This window comes from Lynx canadensis, chromosome C1 (assembly GCF_007474595.2).
Source record: "Lynx canadensis isolate LIC74 chromosome C1, mLynCan4.pri.v2, whole genome shotgun sequence".
Taxonomy (NCBI): Eukaryota; Metazoa; Chordata; class Mammalia; order Carnivora; family Felidae; genus Lynx; species Lynx canadensis.
In genome coordinates this window covers 165,307,482-165,324,482 of record NC_044310.1, presented here as the reverse complement: position 1 = coordinate 165,324,482, position 17,001 = coordinate 165,307,482, and the positions used below count along the sequence as shown (strand labels likewise).

At 41.6% G+C, this 17,001-nt stretch overlaps 1 protein-coding gene across 2 annotated transcripts in view; it reads left to right on the top strand.

Moving 5' to 3' along the window:
* PDE11A (phosphodiesterase 11A) overlaps positions 1 to 17,001 on the top strand; it is a 412,306-nt gene that overhangs the window by 356,049 nt on the left and 39,256 nt on the right. For both annotated transcript variants that reach the window (XM_030325285.1, XM_030325284.1), the window contains exons 16-17: positions 7,563 to 7,640; positions 12,852 to 12,915. In XM_030325285.1, the coding sequence (XP_030181145.1) occupies positions 7,563 to 7,640; positions 12,852 to 12,915 (142 nt within the window). The remainder of the gene's footprint in view (positions 1 to 7,562; positions 7,641 to 12,851; positions 12,916 to 17,001) is intronic.

Below are 17,001 nucleotides of genomic sequence, written 5' to 3'. Positions count from 1 at the left end.
CCTGCACTCAACTTAGCCACCATGTTGGAAAGAAAAAAGGTAAATGAACGCACAGTAATGTGTAATGACTTATAAGGCTTAACCTATTCTTACACTTGAACAGAGCCTAGTGAACTGACCCACTGAAATTATTCTACTGTTAGAACAGGCACCACAGCAGGTTGATGAAAGAAATACTTTGGCATCTCTTGATGCATTTTGAAACACTTTTACATAGGTTCATCCCCGTGTCCCCATCCACAGATATTGCAACTAAATAAAACATGAGAAATTCATCTACTAGCACGTATTGTTGCCTTCTTTATGTACTTCTCCTGGCACTGTTCTGGTTTCTGGGGATGCACCTCAGAATTCTTACCCCAGGGGCTCTGCGCCCATAAGAAAGAGAGAAAAACAGTAATGCTGCAGCGTGAGGAGTGCTATAGCCAAAGGAATACAGGAGCAACTAGGGAGGGTGCCATCCAGCAACACCTAAACCACCTCGTGGCCTGGCAATTCTGCTTGGACTCAACCGACTGTTAGGACCTATGTTATCTCATCTTCTGCACTTCTCAACATTCAGTCATTCTAGTCTATTTCCTGCATTTTGCCAGTTTTATTCATGGCAACAGAAGCACAGCATCAGACAAACAATTTCATTCAGGTTCTTAGCTGGCATGTGTGTTATCAGTGCTAGTCTAAAGCCGGGAGACAATGCAGCTTCAAAATTGAATATATGGCTTTTGTCCATCAGTCATAATTACTAGAGTTAACATCTGAATATTAATTTTCTATTCCTCTCTGGTGCTTTAACGCCCAAATTCCAGAAATCTCTCCAGAGTTTACATTTAGCAATCAACTGTAGACATATGATTTGCCTGTTGAGTGAATATTAAGAACACTGAAGGAGGGGTGCCTGGGTGGCTCAGTCAGTTCAGCGACCAACATCAGCTCAGGTCATGATCTCCCAGTTCACGATTTCGAGCCCCACATTGGGCTCTGTGCTGAGAGCTCAGAGCCTGGAGCCTGTTTCAGATTCTGTGTCTCTGTCTGTCTCTGTCCTTTCCTCGCTCATGCTCTGTGTCTCAAAAATAAATAAACATTAAAAAAAGTTTTTAAAGAACACTGAAGGAACAAATCTCTTCCCCCCTGCACCCCCCCCCACCAGGCCCCCACACTCTTGCCACCCCTGCCTGATAATTCTGGGGCTGGAATTACAGAAGATCACAATGACGATTTGCCATTTTGGGAGTAAAACCTTCCTAACTTTCATGCACTTTTAGTAGATTCAGAAGAGTGAGATGAATAGATAGATGAAGAATATGTGTACATATATACATGTACAGATATATAAACTTACCCCAAAGTTATTTGATTAGCATATACACAGAAATGGTGATTTCTCCCTTTATAAATAAAAGGTGTCTTGCAGATAAATTACAAACCGGAAAGATTTTCAGTGTAGTGATGGGTGACCGGTAACCGATCTTTAGAATTATTTTTGAGGGTAATTTTAGCAGTTCTGTTCAAATGATGCTTTTTTAAAGACCGCTATTTTTCTAAGTGGAGCATATGTCAGGAGAGCAGGATAAAAGCCTAATAAAAACATATCTGATTATAAATGAGATTTTCCAGTAAGTTGCCTTTCACTAGCTGAGGTATTTGCCATTGTCCTTGAAAACCAAGGTTCCCAATGATCTGCTTGAGAAGTTAATGATATCGCTCCTCATGACAGAAGAGTCTGGATCCAGGGAGTATTATATAACTTCGTAGATTTTCAAATGTTCGTTTTAGGAGTCCTATGTTTTTAAAAGTGCTCATATTTCTAACAGTTTCACATATGCTCATGCTGCTGAGTCTGTATAATCTATATACTCACACACATATAGATGCTGAAAGGAGCAGCTGTGTGGGCAAATTCATTTCTCAAAAGCACAGTCAGTGGATTTCACATTGTTGCTTTGTAATGATCATCGCTAAGGAGAAGGTCAAAAATACACCCCACCTGGAGTGTGAACCACCAACTTGGCCTGGGCCATTTGCAGCTTTTCTGTGGAGCATCCCCTTGTTGATGATGGAAGGATCTCTGTCTGGTGCCTGGCTTGGTGCTTGGTATTTGGCACTTCCTTGGCACAGCAGGCTGCAAGGCCATTACATCTCATGAGGGCTGTCTCAGCATGCAAGACTATCTGGTCCGCAGGGCTCATGCGTCACCCAGTTTACAAAGATGATCTCAGAGGCCAGAACTGGGAGGCCTAGAATCTACCTAGACCTGCCCATAACTGCCATGGGACCCTGGAAAAATCACCTTACTTCACCTTATAGTTTGCTCACGTAAAACATGAGAGAAACAGCACATGTTTCTCAAAGGTACCTGTGTACCTCTAATAGTCTATAATTATAGTGAAAACTCACATATAGAAAACAAAGTCACTCTATGACCCAGCAAGTGTATATATGCATGCTTGTGTGTGTGTGCACACACATAGAGAGAGGCAGAGAGAGAGAGAAAATGCACACAAATTCACAAGGAGACATGTATAAGGATGTTCATAGCAGCAGTATATGGACTATGTAATAGCAAAAAAAAAAAAAAAAAAAGGAAACAATCTAAACCTTCATCATCAGGAAGTACATAAATAAATAGTGGCTTAATAATACATGGAATAACCACATAGGATTAAAAAGGAATGGCCTAAAACTCTACATAACAACATGGGTGAATGTCACAAACATTGATCAAGAAAAGCAAGTTGCTGAAGAATACATAGACCACAATGATACCATTTATACAGTTTTAAAATACACAGAGCAATACTTTGGATAGTTTACCTAGTAAAATTATAAGGATGTATGTGAAGATGATTCATACAAAATTTAGAAAATAGCCATCTTGTGGCGGGAGGGAGGGAGGCAAAAGCAAGAGTACAGAGATGCTCAGGGGCCTCGACGGGACGGGGAAATCTTTATTTTGGGGCCGGATGGTGGAGAGGTGGATACATTTTCTATCTCTGGTGTGAAATTTTCATACCTCTTAAAACATTTTAAGCATGAATAATAAACTTGTCATGTCATCTTTGCATATCATTACTTCAAAATCCTTTTTGCAGCCTTAGGAAAATGATTTAACCGATCTCCTGATCTTTCAAACTAGTTAATTTTCAGAAACTTAAAAATTTTCTAAATGTATTTTGTTTTCAACTTTAAAGCATATGACTATTTGTGTAACCAAACATATTACCAGATGTATGATATACATGGTTCCACCAGTGACTAAACTTAACAAAACTATGGTGTGCAGAAAGTCCTATTACCTTCTGAGGTCATAGTCAAACCTTGGGAGGCCAGAATAAATAATCAAGAAATAGCCATACTTTAGGCAGTGGAGGAAAAATAAAATTAGTATGCCACATTTTTCCTTGCCCTACAGATTCTTCCCACCTCTCCTCTACCCACCATCCCCCAGGGATCGTGGATAATCCCTTTTGTCCTGATGCAATGGAATCTAATTTTGTTATAATGTGATGTGAAGCCTATAACCTATTTTGGGTTCAGTTGATTTAAGGCTTTCACACCAGCAACTCTGGCTATTATGGTTTCCATAGCTGGGAAATTTACCCTTACAGTTTTGTTCAGTTGCTCTGTCACAGATTTGCATTTTAAAAAAATTCTTTTCTGCATTGAGTTAGCCGCCTAGGTAATATGTCTCCATTTTGCATCAGAGATGTTATGTATCATATACTGAGCATACTCTCAGCAGATAAAACAGTATCAGTGGCAGGAGGGTCAGACATCAGATTGGAATGATGTTCTTAAATTTCCCACAACGTGTTTTGTTGGCCTCTTGGTCTGGTAGGAATCTAGTCCTCAAGAATCTAACAGAGCTTTCCTTGGATCGATTTTATGTTGCTCTCTTATCTCAATCTCTCCAAATGGCAACTGTGAATAGTCCTATACCATTAGAATCGAGGTGAAACCAGTGGCTGGAGAGTTATTTTATAAAATGAATAGGTTTCTGAGGGAATCATTTTCATTCATTCATCACTTCAACAAATATTTATTGAGCTACTTACTCCTACACATCGGGCATTGTTGTAGACACCGGGGATCCAGGAGTGAAGAAAAGAGGCCAGGCCCTTGTCCTCACAGAGTCTGCCTTCTAGTGATTTCTTAGAATAACTCAGCGGATTGAAGTGACATCAGGTACACATGACAACAAGGATGATGATAGGCAAGCTCTTTCAGAAAGACTTTCATGATTTTCCACAACCCTCCAAGAAAAGCTCAGTGCCTTCCTCTGTGCCCCAGGACACCCTTGTCACTCAGGGAAACTGATATTTCAACAGATTGCTTTTGTATCCCAGCAGTGCCACTCACCAGTTGTGCAACCTTGGACCAGTTAACTCAACCCTTTCGAGCTTAATAACTAGCTAATCCTTATTGGGTATCTACTATGTGCCAGGCTCTCTGCTAAGTGTTTTACATAAATCATTTTATCTAATCCTTATACCAACCCTACAAGACAGATCCCGTTACTATTCCTCCTACTAATAAGAAAATTGAAACCCAGAGAAGCTAAGTAACCTACTTGAGGTCAGTCATGTGGGTAGTAAGTGACCATAGTAGTAAGGGCCCAATAAATGTTAACCTCACGCTGTGGGGGTGGGGGTGGGGGGGGACCAGGAGTGGGAGCAGGTCATGCACATGCAGTGTCAGAGCCTATTTAAAATCCTAATACTTTAGGGGTGCCTGGGTGGTTCCGTCGTTAAGTGTCCGACTTCAGCTCAGGTCATGATTTCGCGGTTTGTGAGTTCGAGCCCTGCGTTGGGCTCTGTGCTGACAGCTCAGAGCCTGGAGCCTGCTTCGGATTCTGTGTCTCCTCATCTCTCGGCCTCTTCCCTGCTCATGCTCTGTCTCTCTCTGTATCTCAATAATAAATAAATGTTAAAAAATTTAAAATCCTAATACTTTATTCATCTTGGATTTTTCCTGCATTTATGTTGTTTTAAATATTGTATTAAAATATTGTTTAGCTTGATAACTGAGCTTTTGGGCACCCACTTAAATTTTGCGCCCAAAGTGAGTGCCTCTCTTACCTCACTCTAGTCCCAGCATCATTAGTAGTATTGGTATCACATTAGAAGGGAAGTTCCTATTTATTTGTTGATTGCCCCTGCTGAATTCAGAGATGTCTAAAGATTCCATCTATGTCTTGTGTCTCTAAAGCCTTAAGAGTTGGCACAGAGCAGGTGTTCAAGAAATAGTGGCTGAACCAAACTTTCTGCTCCACAATAATTCAAAGGAAGACTAGTCTTCATTCAGTGAGAAAAGAGAACTAACTGACCTCTTCAGTTTCACGTAGTACGATTAGTCCATTGTATTTTATTATTGTCAGTAATACTATTAATATTATTTACATATTAACCACAGCCGTCAGGTATTGGGTATCTACTAGAGTCAAATGCTTAACACACTTCATCTCAAATTCTCACCACAAAGCTGGAAACTGAGGCTCAGCAATGTGGAATCACTTGCCCTGGGCCACACAGCTAGTAAGTGACAGTCAGCATTAGACCCAGGTCAGTGTGAGTCCAGACCTGGGTTCTTTGCATTCTACCACCTCCCTTTCTCTTCCAGTGTATAGTCTGTCACTGAACAGACTGTGGCATGACTGTGGCCATAGAGAAGGGAGCAGGCAAATGAAGAAGATGGTGAAGTTATACAAAGAAAAGATAGACACACACTGAACACCCAAAGGGGAGGGGAGTGGCCGGGCCCTTCCATATCACTGTGCAATGCCATCTCTGACCATTGCTATGAGGTTGTTGTGGAGATTATCCTACACTGTGGTGTGGCCCTGACCTGTATCCACTTGAAGGGGTAAATCGAAGACCTGTCTTTGTGTCTCAAATAAGAGAGCCACATGTTTGTCTTCCTGACCTGCCTCCTTTCGGGTAAATTGAGTAGTTAAGTCTGACCAGATGACAAGAAGTCTATACGGTTGGGCAGCTGGTGATAGGCACCCCACATCAGAAACAAGGAACCAACTGCATCCAGCATTATGTTCTTTGTCCCCAGAATATAATGGGTCAGTGCTAAATGTCTAAGATCCTACTCTGATTTCTACCATGAAAGAAATGGTTGTATTTTCCAAAGTGTACTTCTTGAAACGTCAGTACGATAGAATTCTGTGGTCAAGGAAGCTTAAACAGGATTTTCTTTTATTATTATTATTTTTTAATGTTTATTTTTAATTTCGAAAGAGAGAGAGAGAGCGAATGGAAGAGAGGCAGAGAAAGAGGGAGACACAGAATCTGAAGCAGGCTCCAGGCTCTGAGCTACCAGCACAGAGCCTGATGCAGGGCTCAAACTCACAAACGGTGAGATCATGACCTGAGCCGAAGTCTGATGCTTAATCAACTGAGCCAACAGTCGGCTGGGGTGCCCCGACAGGATTTTCTGTCAGTATTTCTCAGAGGCTTCAAAAGCTCTGGGTGGTGAATCTCCAAGGGAAGTAGATTATAGGCAGCATTTCTCCAACCCAGTTGGCCAGGGAATCCCTTTATGTGGAGTACCTCCACATGGGATGGACTCTGGGAAGCTGTGTGTCAGGATCTTTTAGACAGTATTTCAGGAGAAAGTGCCAAGAAGGTGAAACCTTGGGAAATTATTCTTAAGGAATCAAAATGTTAATGTCTTCCTTTTTTTCCTTTTTCACTATAAAAAAGAAAAGTTCTAAAACTAGATTAAAGGAAAGTTGTGAAAATAAAAATAAATCACCCTTATTTTCACAACTTGAGAATATCCTGTCCTTGTCTTTTCTGTATCTATATAACTCCAAATGTGTATCCATATGTGTGTGTGTGTGTGTGTGTGTGTGTGTGCATCCAGACTTAGCACGTGCAGACACTATGCTAACTGCTTTGCATTTAACCCTCACAATAACCCTGTGAGTTAACAAATATGATTCCCATGTTAGAGATTTGGAAATTGAGGCTCAGAGGGTTTAAGTAACTTACCAATTTGCACAGCAAGTAGGTAACTGAGCCACTGTTTAAACACAGGTATTTCTGACTCCACAGACTATGTATTTAAGCACTGAAATGCTGAAATAGTTATTTTCTACCCTAGAAAAAAAGTATTTGCCCTGAATTTACTACCAGGGAGTTTATCTTATCTGAGATCCTCATACAGCTCAGTTCCATGTTGAATGATAAAAGGGTATTCCAAAATTGTTCCTGCTTTTTGTTTGTCCTTGCCTCCCTCCTCTGACTTCGGGTAAGTGTCACAAGGACTTCACAGCAAGTAATCCTAAATGCCGGGCCACATTGTTTTCTGTTTTATGGCTCAATGATTTCCTGTGTTGTAAATGCATTCAGAAATGATTGTGGCTTTTTCTTGAAGCCTCAACATTTTTTAAAAAGTGATTTATTTTGATAGTGCTTTAGCCTCATGATTTCAAATATTAAGTTACTTGGTTCAGGTGATCTTATATTTTCCCATAAATGTGTTTATGTCACCCCGCAGACGGAGAAATTTCATTCCAGATTTTTTTCTTTCTTCCTTCATTTGATTTTGTGCAGGAGGAGAACTGAATTCTTTGAACTTGTCGGTAAAGGAGAATATGATTGGAACATCAAAAACCATCGTGATATATTTCGGTAAGAAGCAGCTCTTGTTTATGTGTTTTTTCATTATCTGAAGATTTAGTCATGCTTTTCTGACAGTGCTAAGGGCACACAGTGATTTTTGAAGTAACAAATCTTAGCTTACATTCAAAACATTCAGAGAGTAGTTGAATAATTAGAGAAAAGGTAGGGTGTCTTTCCATCTTCTAATTCATTATATTTTTGCCCCCTCGCCATAAATTTGCCTTCAGAATTAGAAAATGGTGTTCAAATTGATTCAGTTTCAGCAAGCTGTGACTTCCTGTTTTTCCTGGGGAAGCAGAGTATGTCAGTTGAGGAGAGAGAGGATTTTTGAACCTTAGAAAACATCATTACCAAAAACAAAATGGCGAATGAACTTTTGTTTTTCTTTAGAGACAACAGATGTTATACACAGAAAACCAGTTGGAACCATGTTGGTGGCAGAAATAAGGAGTCTGTTCTACACTTTTCACTGGACTTCTTCCTAATTGTTTAGAAAAGACAGCAGCAAACCACTGTCCTTACGTGGCACATTTGAACCCCCTGACTGTAGCCATCCAGACAGCTAGGCACTACTCTTTTTCTCATATCCTGTCTCTCCACTGTCCCTACCTCACTCACCCCGAGACTTCTGCTGTCTTATTCCTGTGCCAAGCTGGTATTTCTGGAAAATTTCGTGAGGCCAGGACTGTGGGCTCGCTGTATCTGCTCCACACTGCTAGAATCACCCAGAGCACCACCCCTATTGTGGCTGCCCCATACCTGCCATGCAAGCCCTGCCCCCAGCCCCCTCCAGCTTCAGAACACAGGGCTGCCTGCCCCTCCCTCTACCCAGGACCACTCTTCATACTTTCCAGAGGCCTTCTCCCCTCCCACAGTGATATTTCTTTCTGCTATCTTTACAGACCTTTTTCTTCTTCCTGTACAGAGAAGGAGGGGGACCCTTCCTTGTGTCCTAAACTAGCTCTTCCCTTGTGTCCTAACTCTGTTCCCTCTGCCTCCTCCTGCCTGCCCCCCCCCCCGAACTTGCTATATCGATTATACTCATTTACATTGCATTTAATTGCTTGCATTTTCAGAATCTGTTTTTCCGTCATGATCATTCTAGGCCTAAAGATATTCTTCTAACTCCTCAGGGGGAAAAAAAATTTGTCCCTGAAATCTGCCTTCTTCTCAAAGTCCAATCAATGCCCCCTTCTTCCCTTCAATTGCACACTTGATTCACACTCCTCCTAACTTCTCAGAAGGCAGTGTTTTTCTTTTTAAATAATTTTTAGTTCCACAAGTAATTACAGGGATATATTTTTCTGTAACAAAATATGACAGGCCCCCAGACCCCCCCTGGGCTTCACTCCCATGTCCCATACTGACATATAGCTACACAATTTGTTGTATCCTTTCCAACATTTCCAAAGCATTTATATATGTGTATATTCTAAGGAAAAATACTGTGTAGTGTGGATTTGTTTGTTTTAACGTAAGTTATATATTTATATCTCAGTCTGAACTTGCTTGTTCGCTCAACTATATGCCTTGGAATTTCTTCCATGTCCAAATGTCATTATCTTTTACTGTTGCATAGTTCTCCAAAGTATGGATTTACCACAGAGTAGTTAGCCATTCTTCTACTGAGGAATTGGGTCTATGAAATGTGATTTTTGCGCCTTTTGAAAGTCACCAGTCACCTCCCAAGGATCAAATCGTAGGGTCTTTGTTCTCTTCCTTGATCTCGTCACACCCCTAATTGCCCTGGCCTTTCCTTTCTTAAATCTCTCTCCTGCCTTGGATTCTGCAAAGCCAAGCTCTTCCAGATTTTCTGCTTTCTTCTGACTCCTGCTTCTCCTCTTTGTTCTTCTTCAGCCCCTCCTCCTCCCCTGTCCCCCTAAAATGTAAGGACCTCCAAGGACCTGTTTTTACTTTCCTCAGCATGCATGCTTGTGGCTTTAAGTACCATCTCTGCTCAAATGACTCCCACCCCATGTCTCGAGCCTGGCCTCTCTTTTGAGCACAACTCCTAAAATGCCAGTGCCCATTCCACATCTCCACCTGGGTGTTATCCTGCAGAGGTTTTCAAACTTTTTTTGGTTGGGAATCCCAAATGTAAGAAAAATCTTATTTGGAAGCTCAGTATGTGGAACAGGTGCTCCAGGAGCTCTCCACTGGCCCCCATCTTTGCCTCCCCACCCCCACCCCATTTCACGGTTAGGCTCTGTGTGCAGAAAGGGCCGGGGGGCTCTAGGGGAACACTGTCTTAGAGAATTTCAAAATAGTAATAAAACCAACTAAAAGTTGGCCTGCTTTTTATCACCACCATGTGCCTGCAGTCTAAACAATGTCAATGATAAGCTACTTCTCCCTGAGAAAAATCTTTTGTTGGCATAGGTTCTAAACAGTTGCTGAGACTACTGCTGAGTATCAGAATAATTGCTATGAAAGCTCCCAATTAGCACATTATTACTTACCTATAGTCGTACATATCTCGTACATGTAAGCTAAGTGTAAAAGTGCCCCATTATCTAACCAGCCCCTGACACAGGTGGACGGAGTCCACACCTTAGTGCAAGTTCCTGATGCTTCAGAGCCTTTTGCCCTTGCTCTGGAGATAGTTCATGTTTCTGACCCTGCAGAGTTTCACAGTCCTGCTTTTAAACAGCATATCCGACAAGGGTAGCACAGTAATGGCAAGGATAAAAAACAACTGGAGTTACTTCACTTCTGTTATTTTACGTTGACTATTTGGACTTTTTATTTGTGTTTCAGATTTAAAATAGTGAAACAGAGGGCGAAGTGTGATTTTTGTTTGGTAAATGCGAAACTCAGTTCATATGTGAACTATTTTACTGAATATGAATATTTTTAAATTAAAATTTATTCGTTGTCTTCTTTTTTCTTTTTTTAAAGTTTATTTATTTTCAGAAAGAAAGCGTGAGTGGGGGAGAGGCAGAGAGAGAGAGAGAGGGAGAGAGAGAATCCCAAGCAAGCTCCACACTGTCAGTGCAGAGCCCGACGTGGGGCTCAAACTCACAACCCATGAGATCATGACCTGAGCTGAAATCAATAGTCAGACGCTTAACCAACTGAGCCACCCAGGCGCCCCTGCTAATTGTTTTAAAATTAGAAAACAAATTGAGAAAATAATGATTAACACAAGATTATTGTTGAAATAATTTGGCATATGGAAGAGAAGTATGAATAAAAAAATGGTGCAAGTATCAGATACTCTGGAGAGAGACTGAAAAGTCCAATGCCTTGTCTCACTCTGATACCAGCAGAATGTAAAGTGAGAAGCATCAGGGTGTAACAAGAGGGGGTCTGGTGTCTTTTTATTATTATTATTATTTATTTTGATTTTTTTTAATGTTTATTTATTTTTGACAGAGAGAGACACAGAGCATGAGCAAGGGAGGGGCAGAGAGAGAGGGAGACACAGAATACGAAGCAGGCTCCAGGCTCTGAGCTGTCAGCACAGAGCCCGACAGGGGGCTTGAACCCACCAGCTGCAAGATCATGACCTGAGCCAAAGTCAGAAGCTCAACCGACTGAGCCACCCAGGCGCCCCATGGTATCTCTTTGATAATCACAGAATCCTGAATACTTACTCACTTTGGGAAAGTTACTTAATCTTTAATCATTTACCTCTCCATGAAATAGGAATGATGGCCCCTACTTGGGGCACCTGGGTGGCTCAGCCAGTTAAGCATCCAACTCTTGATTTGGGCTCAGGTCATGATCTCACAGTTTGTGGGTTCGAGCCCCATATCAGGTCTGTGCTGACAGTGTGGAGCCTGCTTGGGATTCTCTCTTTCCCCTCTCTCTCTGCCCCTTCCCCGTCCCTGCCTCACTCTCTTGCACACTCTTTCTCTCTCTCAAAATAAATAAATATTAGATAAATAAGAAAACACATTAAAAAATAGGAATAATGACCCCTACCAGTGGGTTCAGAAGATTCATTGAGTTAGTAGTTAGTTGGTAAAGCACTTTGTACAGAGGGAGGAAAACACTAGACTGCTTGTTACAAAAGATCAAATATGAAGAATGCTCTGATTTGTTGTTCTGCATAGTGCTTAACACAGGGATGCTTGGGATTAGATGTTACCTGACTCCTGGAGGGGGGTTCTGACACCATTGTGCCTGGTGGCTCTGAATGACCTATTGTTACCGGCTACTCTGCCCTGTTCCCTGGAGGAGTTGCCCCGGGAAGTGACACAAACCCCACTAGCATCTAGGCGTGCTCTGCCATCTGGGAAGCAGACATGTTTCCAAGGCATTCGAGTATGAAATGTTGACACCCGACATCAGGACAGCCCTCTGACCTCTAACAGAACACCCCTTTCTTCCAAAAGGAGCCAATCAAGATGTGGTCTCCCAATTCCAATCCTTCATTGCTTTTCATCACATACTGCTGGCTTTAGCACAAAGAAAGCAAATTTTGGACAAGGAGTGTGCCTTGTTTTTCCCGCTTCCCACCACATCAAATTATAAGCACGAGAGTTATCCACAATTTCAATTGTTCCCTGTGTTCTTATATCCATGGTTGGATGGATTCTAGTTAAACCCAGTAGAAATCTGTTCCCCAAAAATCTGGTTCAGATGTTCCTGTGCTTTCTTATGTGCTCAAATTAATGGAAGCTTAGCTGAATATGTTTCTTCTTCATAATGCTGACAAAACAGGGCTGCAGCCAGGTAATAAACTGGAGTGAAACACTGTGGCTCTCCCAGTAAATCTGAGCTCTGTAAGGCAGGTGACAGTGAAGGAGCTCCTATGGTGGCAAGCGCCTTGCCTTCTGCTATAGGTTTCCGTCCATTCCCATCAATCAGTGATAAGTTGGTAAAGAGATTTATCAGCTGTGTATGTGGCATTATATACTGATTCCCTTGCTGATAGTTAAGAATAAAAAGCATTGTCCATCCGTCCATTAGAGATTAGTTTACGCAGAACTTGCTTAGCTCAGGTACAGAGAAAGTAGTGCTTTGCCTTCCTTGATCTGCTGCAGACATAACAAAAGGGCACCGGAGGGTGTGTGTGAGCTTTGTCTTCCTAAGCAGTGTGGCCACAAGACGGAGATGCTAAACATGGGGACGGTAAACAGTGCTTCCCTTGTTGAGGGAAAGACATGTGAGTTGGCCTTAGTCCCATTTTATTTATTTATGTATCCAGGACGGGATTGTTTCGGAATGCAACAAAAGATTATTCAGGCTGTTTTGTTTGGTTCTGTTTTTCAGATCAATGTTAATGACAGCCTGTGACCTTGGAGCCGTGACCAAACCATGGGAGATCTCGAGACAGGCAAGTGGTGATTAATGGCAGGGCTCAGCAGAGGAGGAACTGCGGGAGGGGGGCAGGGGGGACAATATTCCCAGAGCCCAGACTCCCAGGCACTGAAACCCTAGTCAATTTGCATCAGTATTAACATGGTGTAAAAAATAGCGGGAGGCTTGGGCACGACATAGTTTATTGCACAGCCTTTCTTTAACGTGCTTCCACTGAATAATAGTATTTCTGACTCTGTAAGATTTTGTTAACACTCTAAATCCAAATAACGCATTGACCATTTCCTAAGGCAAGAGTTTCAAAAATAGTGTTTTTAAATAGGTAATCGTGTTTTAGCACAAGGTCCACTTTTTTTCTCATCTGGAAAAAAAAAAAAAGAAAAAAAGAAAAAAACAAACCAAGGAGGTCAAAAGGAAATTTTCTTTTTATTTAAAGACTATTTGGAGATGAAATCACGGTGGCCAAAGTGTGTAATATCCAAATTTAATTTGTACCCCCAAAAAATGGTGCCTTTACCATCTATCTGGTCTTACTGCTAAAAGTGTTAGTTTAGAGCAAGAACAGGTTTCAAGCCAGTAACCACACAATTTAAGATCCTTGATTACTGGGGCGCCTGGGTGGCTCAGTCGGTTGAGCATCCGACTTCGGCTCAGGTCATGATCTCGCGGTCTGTGAGTTCAAGCCCCGCATCGGGCTCTGTGCTGACAGCTCAGAGCCTGGAGCCTGTTTCAGATTCTGTGTCTCCCTCTCTCTCTGACCCTCCCCCGTTCATGCTCTGTCTCTCTCTGTCTCAAAAATAAATAAACGTTAAAAAAAAAAAAAAAAAAAAGATCCTTGATTACTGATAGTATTTGGAGATTAAACTCTTTTTTAATTTTCATGTGGCACACCTACTGTGTAGGGTCTAAAATAGTAACTTGGTATCTTAAGTCTCACCATTTTAAGGAAAATAAAGTAGACTCATATAACAATAAATAACTAATATTTATTGACTAAATATCTAATTTTAAATGACTCCTTTATATGTATTATATCATTTAATCCTCCAACTTTGATTTAGGTATAGTTAGTCTAGTAGGCTGAATAATGACAACTGAAAGATATTGGATGCTAATTTCTGGAACCTGTAAACATTGCCTTAGAAGGAAAAAGGATATTTGCTGATGTGATTAAGTTAAGGGCCATCATTATCCTGGATTATCCAGGTGAGACCTAAATTCAATGACAGGTGTCCTCCTAAGAGAGAGAGAGAGAGAGACACTGGGAGATTACACATTCAGAATAGGGGAAGAGGATGTGAAGAGAAGGCAGAGAGTAGAGTGATGTGGCCACAAACAAGGGAAAGCTGGTAACTGCCAGAAAGTAGAAGAGGCAAAGGACAGATTCTCCCTTAGAGGCTCCAGAGCAAGCTCGGCCTTGGCAAAACCTTGATTGCTGTCCAGTGAACTGATGTTGACCTGCCAACCTCCAGAACTATGAGAGAACAGATTCCTTATTGCTTTAAGCCACCAAGTTGTGGTCATTTCTGGCAACGCTGGGAAACTTATACAGTTATTACCCCTATTTCACAAATGGGGAAAATGAAGCCTAGAAAAGATAAGTACCTTGAGGTGATATACCTAGTAAGTTGATAGAGCTAGGTATTCAAATCCCAACAGAGTAGGCTCCAAAGCCTTCGTTCTTTACAGCACTTCTACTCTTTCTTATACCAGATATACCAGTTGGCATTTTTAAATGATGCCAGTGTGTCAGCAGAATGGGCTGTTATCCCTCAGCCTCAGTGGCTTAACACAACACACTGCTTATGAACATGTGCATCCAGGACCAGCTTGGTACCATTCCTCATTTTGGACTACAACTGAGGGAGCAGCTACCATTTGGATCATTCTGACAGAGGCCCTAGCATGTCTTGCACTGGCAAATAAACGCAAATAAATCCCCAGAAATTCATTGGCCAGAACTTGTCACAAGACCCCACCCAACCAGGAAGTAAAATCCTTTCCTGTGCCCAGAACGTACAAAGCCAGAAATAGTTGATGAAAACGTGGCTACCACAGTTTGCCCTTCTAATCACCAAAAATGTGATTCACTCTCCTTCCTCAGGCAAAATATACTCATCCTGTCCCCAAGGGAGATGACCCAAATGTCCCAAGAGTCATGGTATCAAGCTCAAGTCCAGGATCTCTGGGTGATCTATGCCAGTCTCCACATCAGGTCTGGATGCAAATTAAAGACCTACACACACCCCAAACACAGCATTTGACTTACACTGAAACCACAAAACACTCATTACAACACTCCCATTCAGAAGGGGAAGAGATGACCAATATTTGGCAGTTAGGAGGCCACGGCAATTCCAAAATCCCACTGGGCATTCACTGGAAGGCCATCCACTCTGTGGTAGACCCTGATTCTCTGGGAGATGCTCCCCAGTCATCATTGTCCATGGCCCTTAGATCTACCCTGGGACATTATTCCTTTTCCATTGCTTTCCTTGGCTGTATCCAATGGCCAGGCAGTTTTCTCAGCCTGTTTCCCACCTAAAGAAGATTGAGGACCCAAGGCTTGTTTTAAGTTTTAAGTAGTCACAGTCTTAGTGGGGTTTTGGCACCAAACTCTCTTGAACATTTAGTCAGCTTCTTATGTCTTTGATCCTAGTCACTTCCATTTGCCAATAACCACATCCACAGTTCCATTCTAGACACACTTCTTAGATCTGCTCTATCTCTTTGCTTCCTTGTATTAAAGAACAAAGAAAACCAGCATATGTACTTCTTTCTTCCTCTTTCATGATCCAGTTCCTAGTATTCGGGGCCTAATGATTTCTCTGGGCCATTTGTCCAATTGAAGGGATATCCTATGTACCGCCTAATTCATTCAGTTTTTAACTGTGGATGCACTGGCCATACCTTTGATTCTAGTTGTAAGGCTGGGTCTTGATCAGCCTTTGTCATTCAAAACATATCTCAATTTTTATTTTTACACTTTGGGGTTAAAAAGCAGCTCTGTCTTCCATCCCTGAAGATGAAGACTCTGAATTTGTGACTCTCTCCTTTCCCTTTCATTCCTGGTTGTAAACCTGCCAATCCTTTTCGGAGCTCACTTCTTACAATACTTAGCAAAACACAGTCAATAGCAATTCTCACATGCTACCAACATTTTGTTTTCCAGTATCTTCCCCTAAGGCTATAAATTCATTAGATATATTATTTGCTTTATTTCAAAGAGAATTGTACAAAATATTTTGCCACTGTGTACCATGGGTGTCATCCTTACAGCCTCCAACAGCCATTTCCTCACTGTTTTATACCTGCCCCCCAAGCTGATGCTACATATTTTAGGGTCTTTTTATTTTTCTTCCTTCTTTTTCTTTCTTTCTAAAAAGAACGCACCTCATTTCCGTACCATTTTTTTGTGTGAGTCAAAACTAGGCTAGGCTTTGCTGCAATAACAAATATATTCTCAAATTTCAGTTGCTTTACTCAAAGAAAAGTTTATTTCTTGTTCCTATCACAGTCCAATGCAGATTTCCTATAAAGTTCTCCAATAAATAGCTCTCCTCCAATTGAACTTTGGTTTTCATTTTGCGTTTCAACTTCACACTTGAAGTTACATAAAACAGGGAGGAATTTGCTTGGTTGAGTGGCGTATTTCTATATCTCTGCCCACCCTTCACTTCCCCAGTGTGGGAAGCCTCCCCTATAGTAAAGTCTGGACCAGAGAAGAGATAGGTATCTTCCAGGTATCAGGAAAAACTGTAGTAGTGGGGTGGCCTCTTGCATTGGGATGGAAAGAAGTGGAGGGGTAGAGAGCAGAAGAAAATTCAGGGGACCAGGGGGAAAATAGAGAAGATTGGAAAGAGAGTGGGATGAGGTATGATATGCTGGGACTTTCAGAAACCCCAGTGAAATGCATGTCAACAACTAAAGGAGCAGTAGCCCACTTGGGAGTGGGAAAGGGACAGGACAAAGTACTTAACAAGAAAAAAAGGTTCTGCATTGATGTTGTAGACCAACTTGGGAGGCCTATTGGCCGGTCTCTTGGTCATTGATGTAAATAGTATTTTATTTTTAGGATGTGAAGTTCTGCTGATCAGTGCAG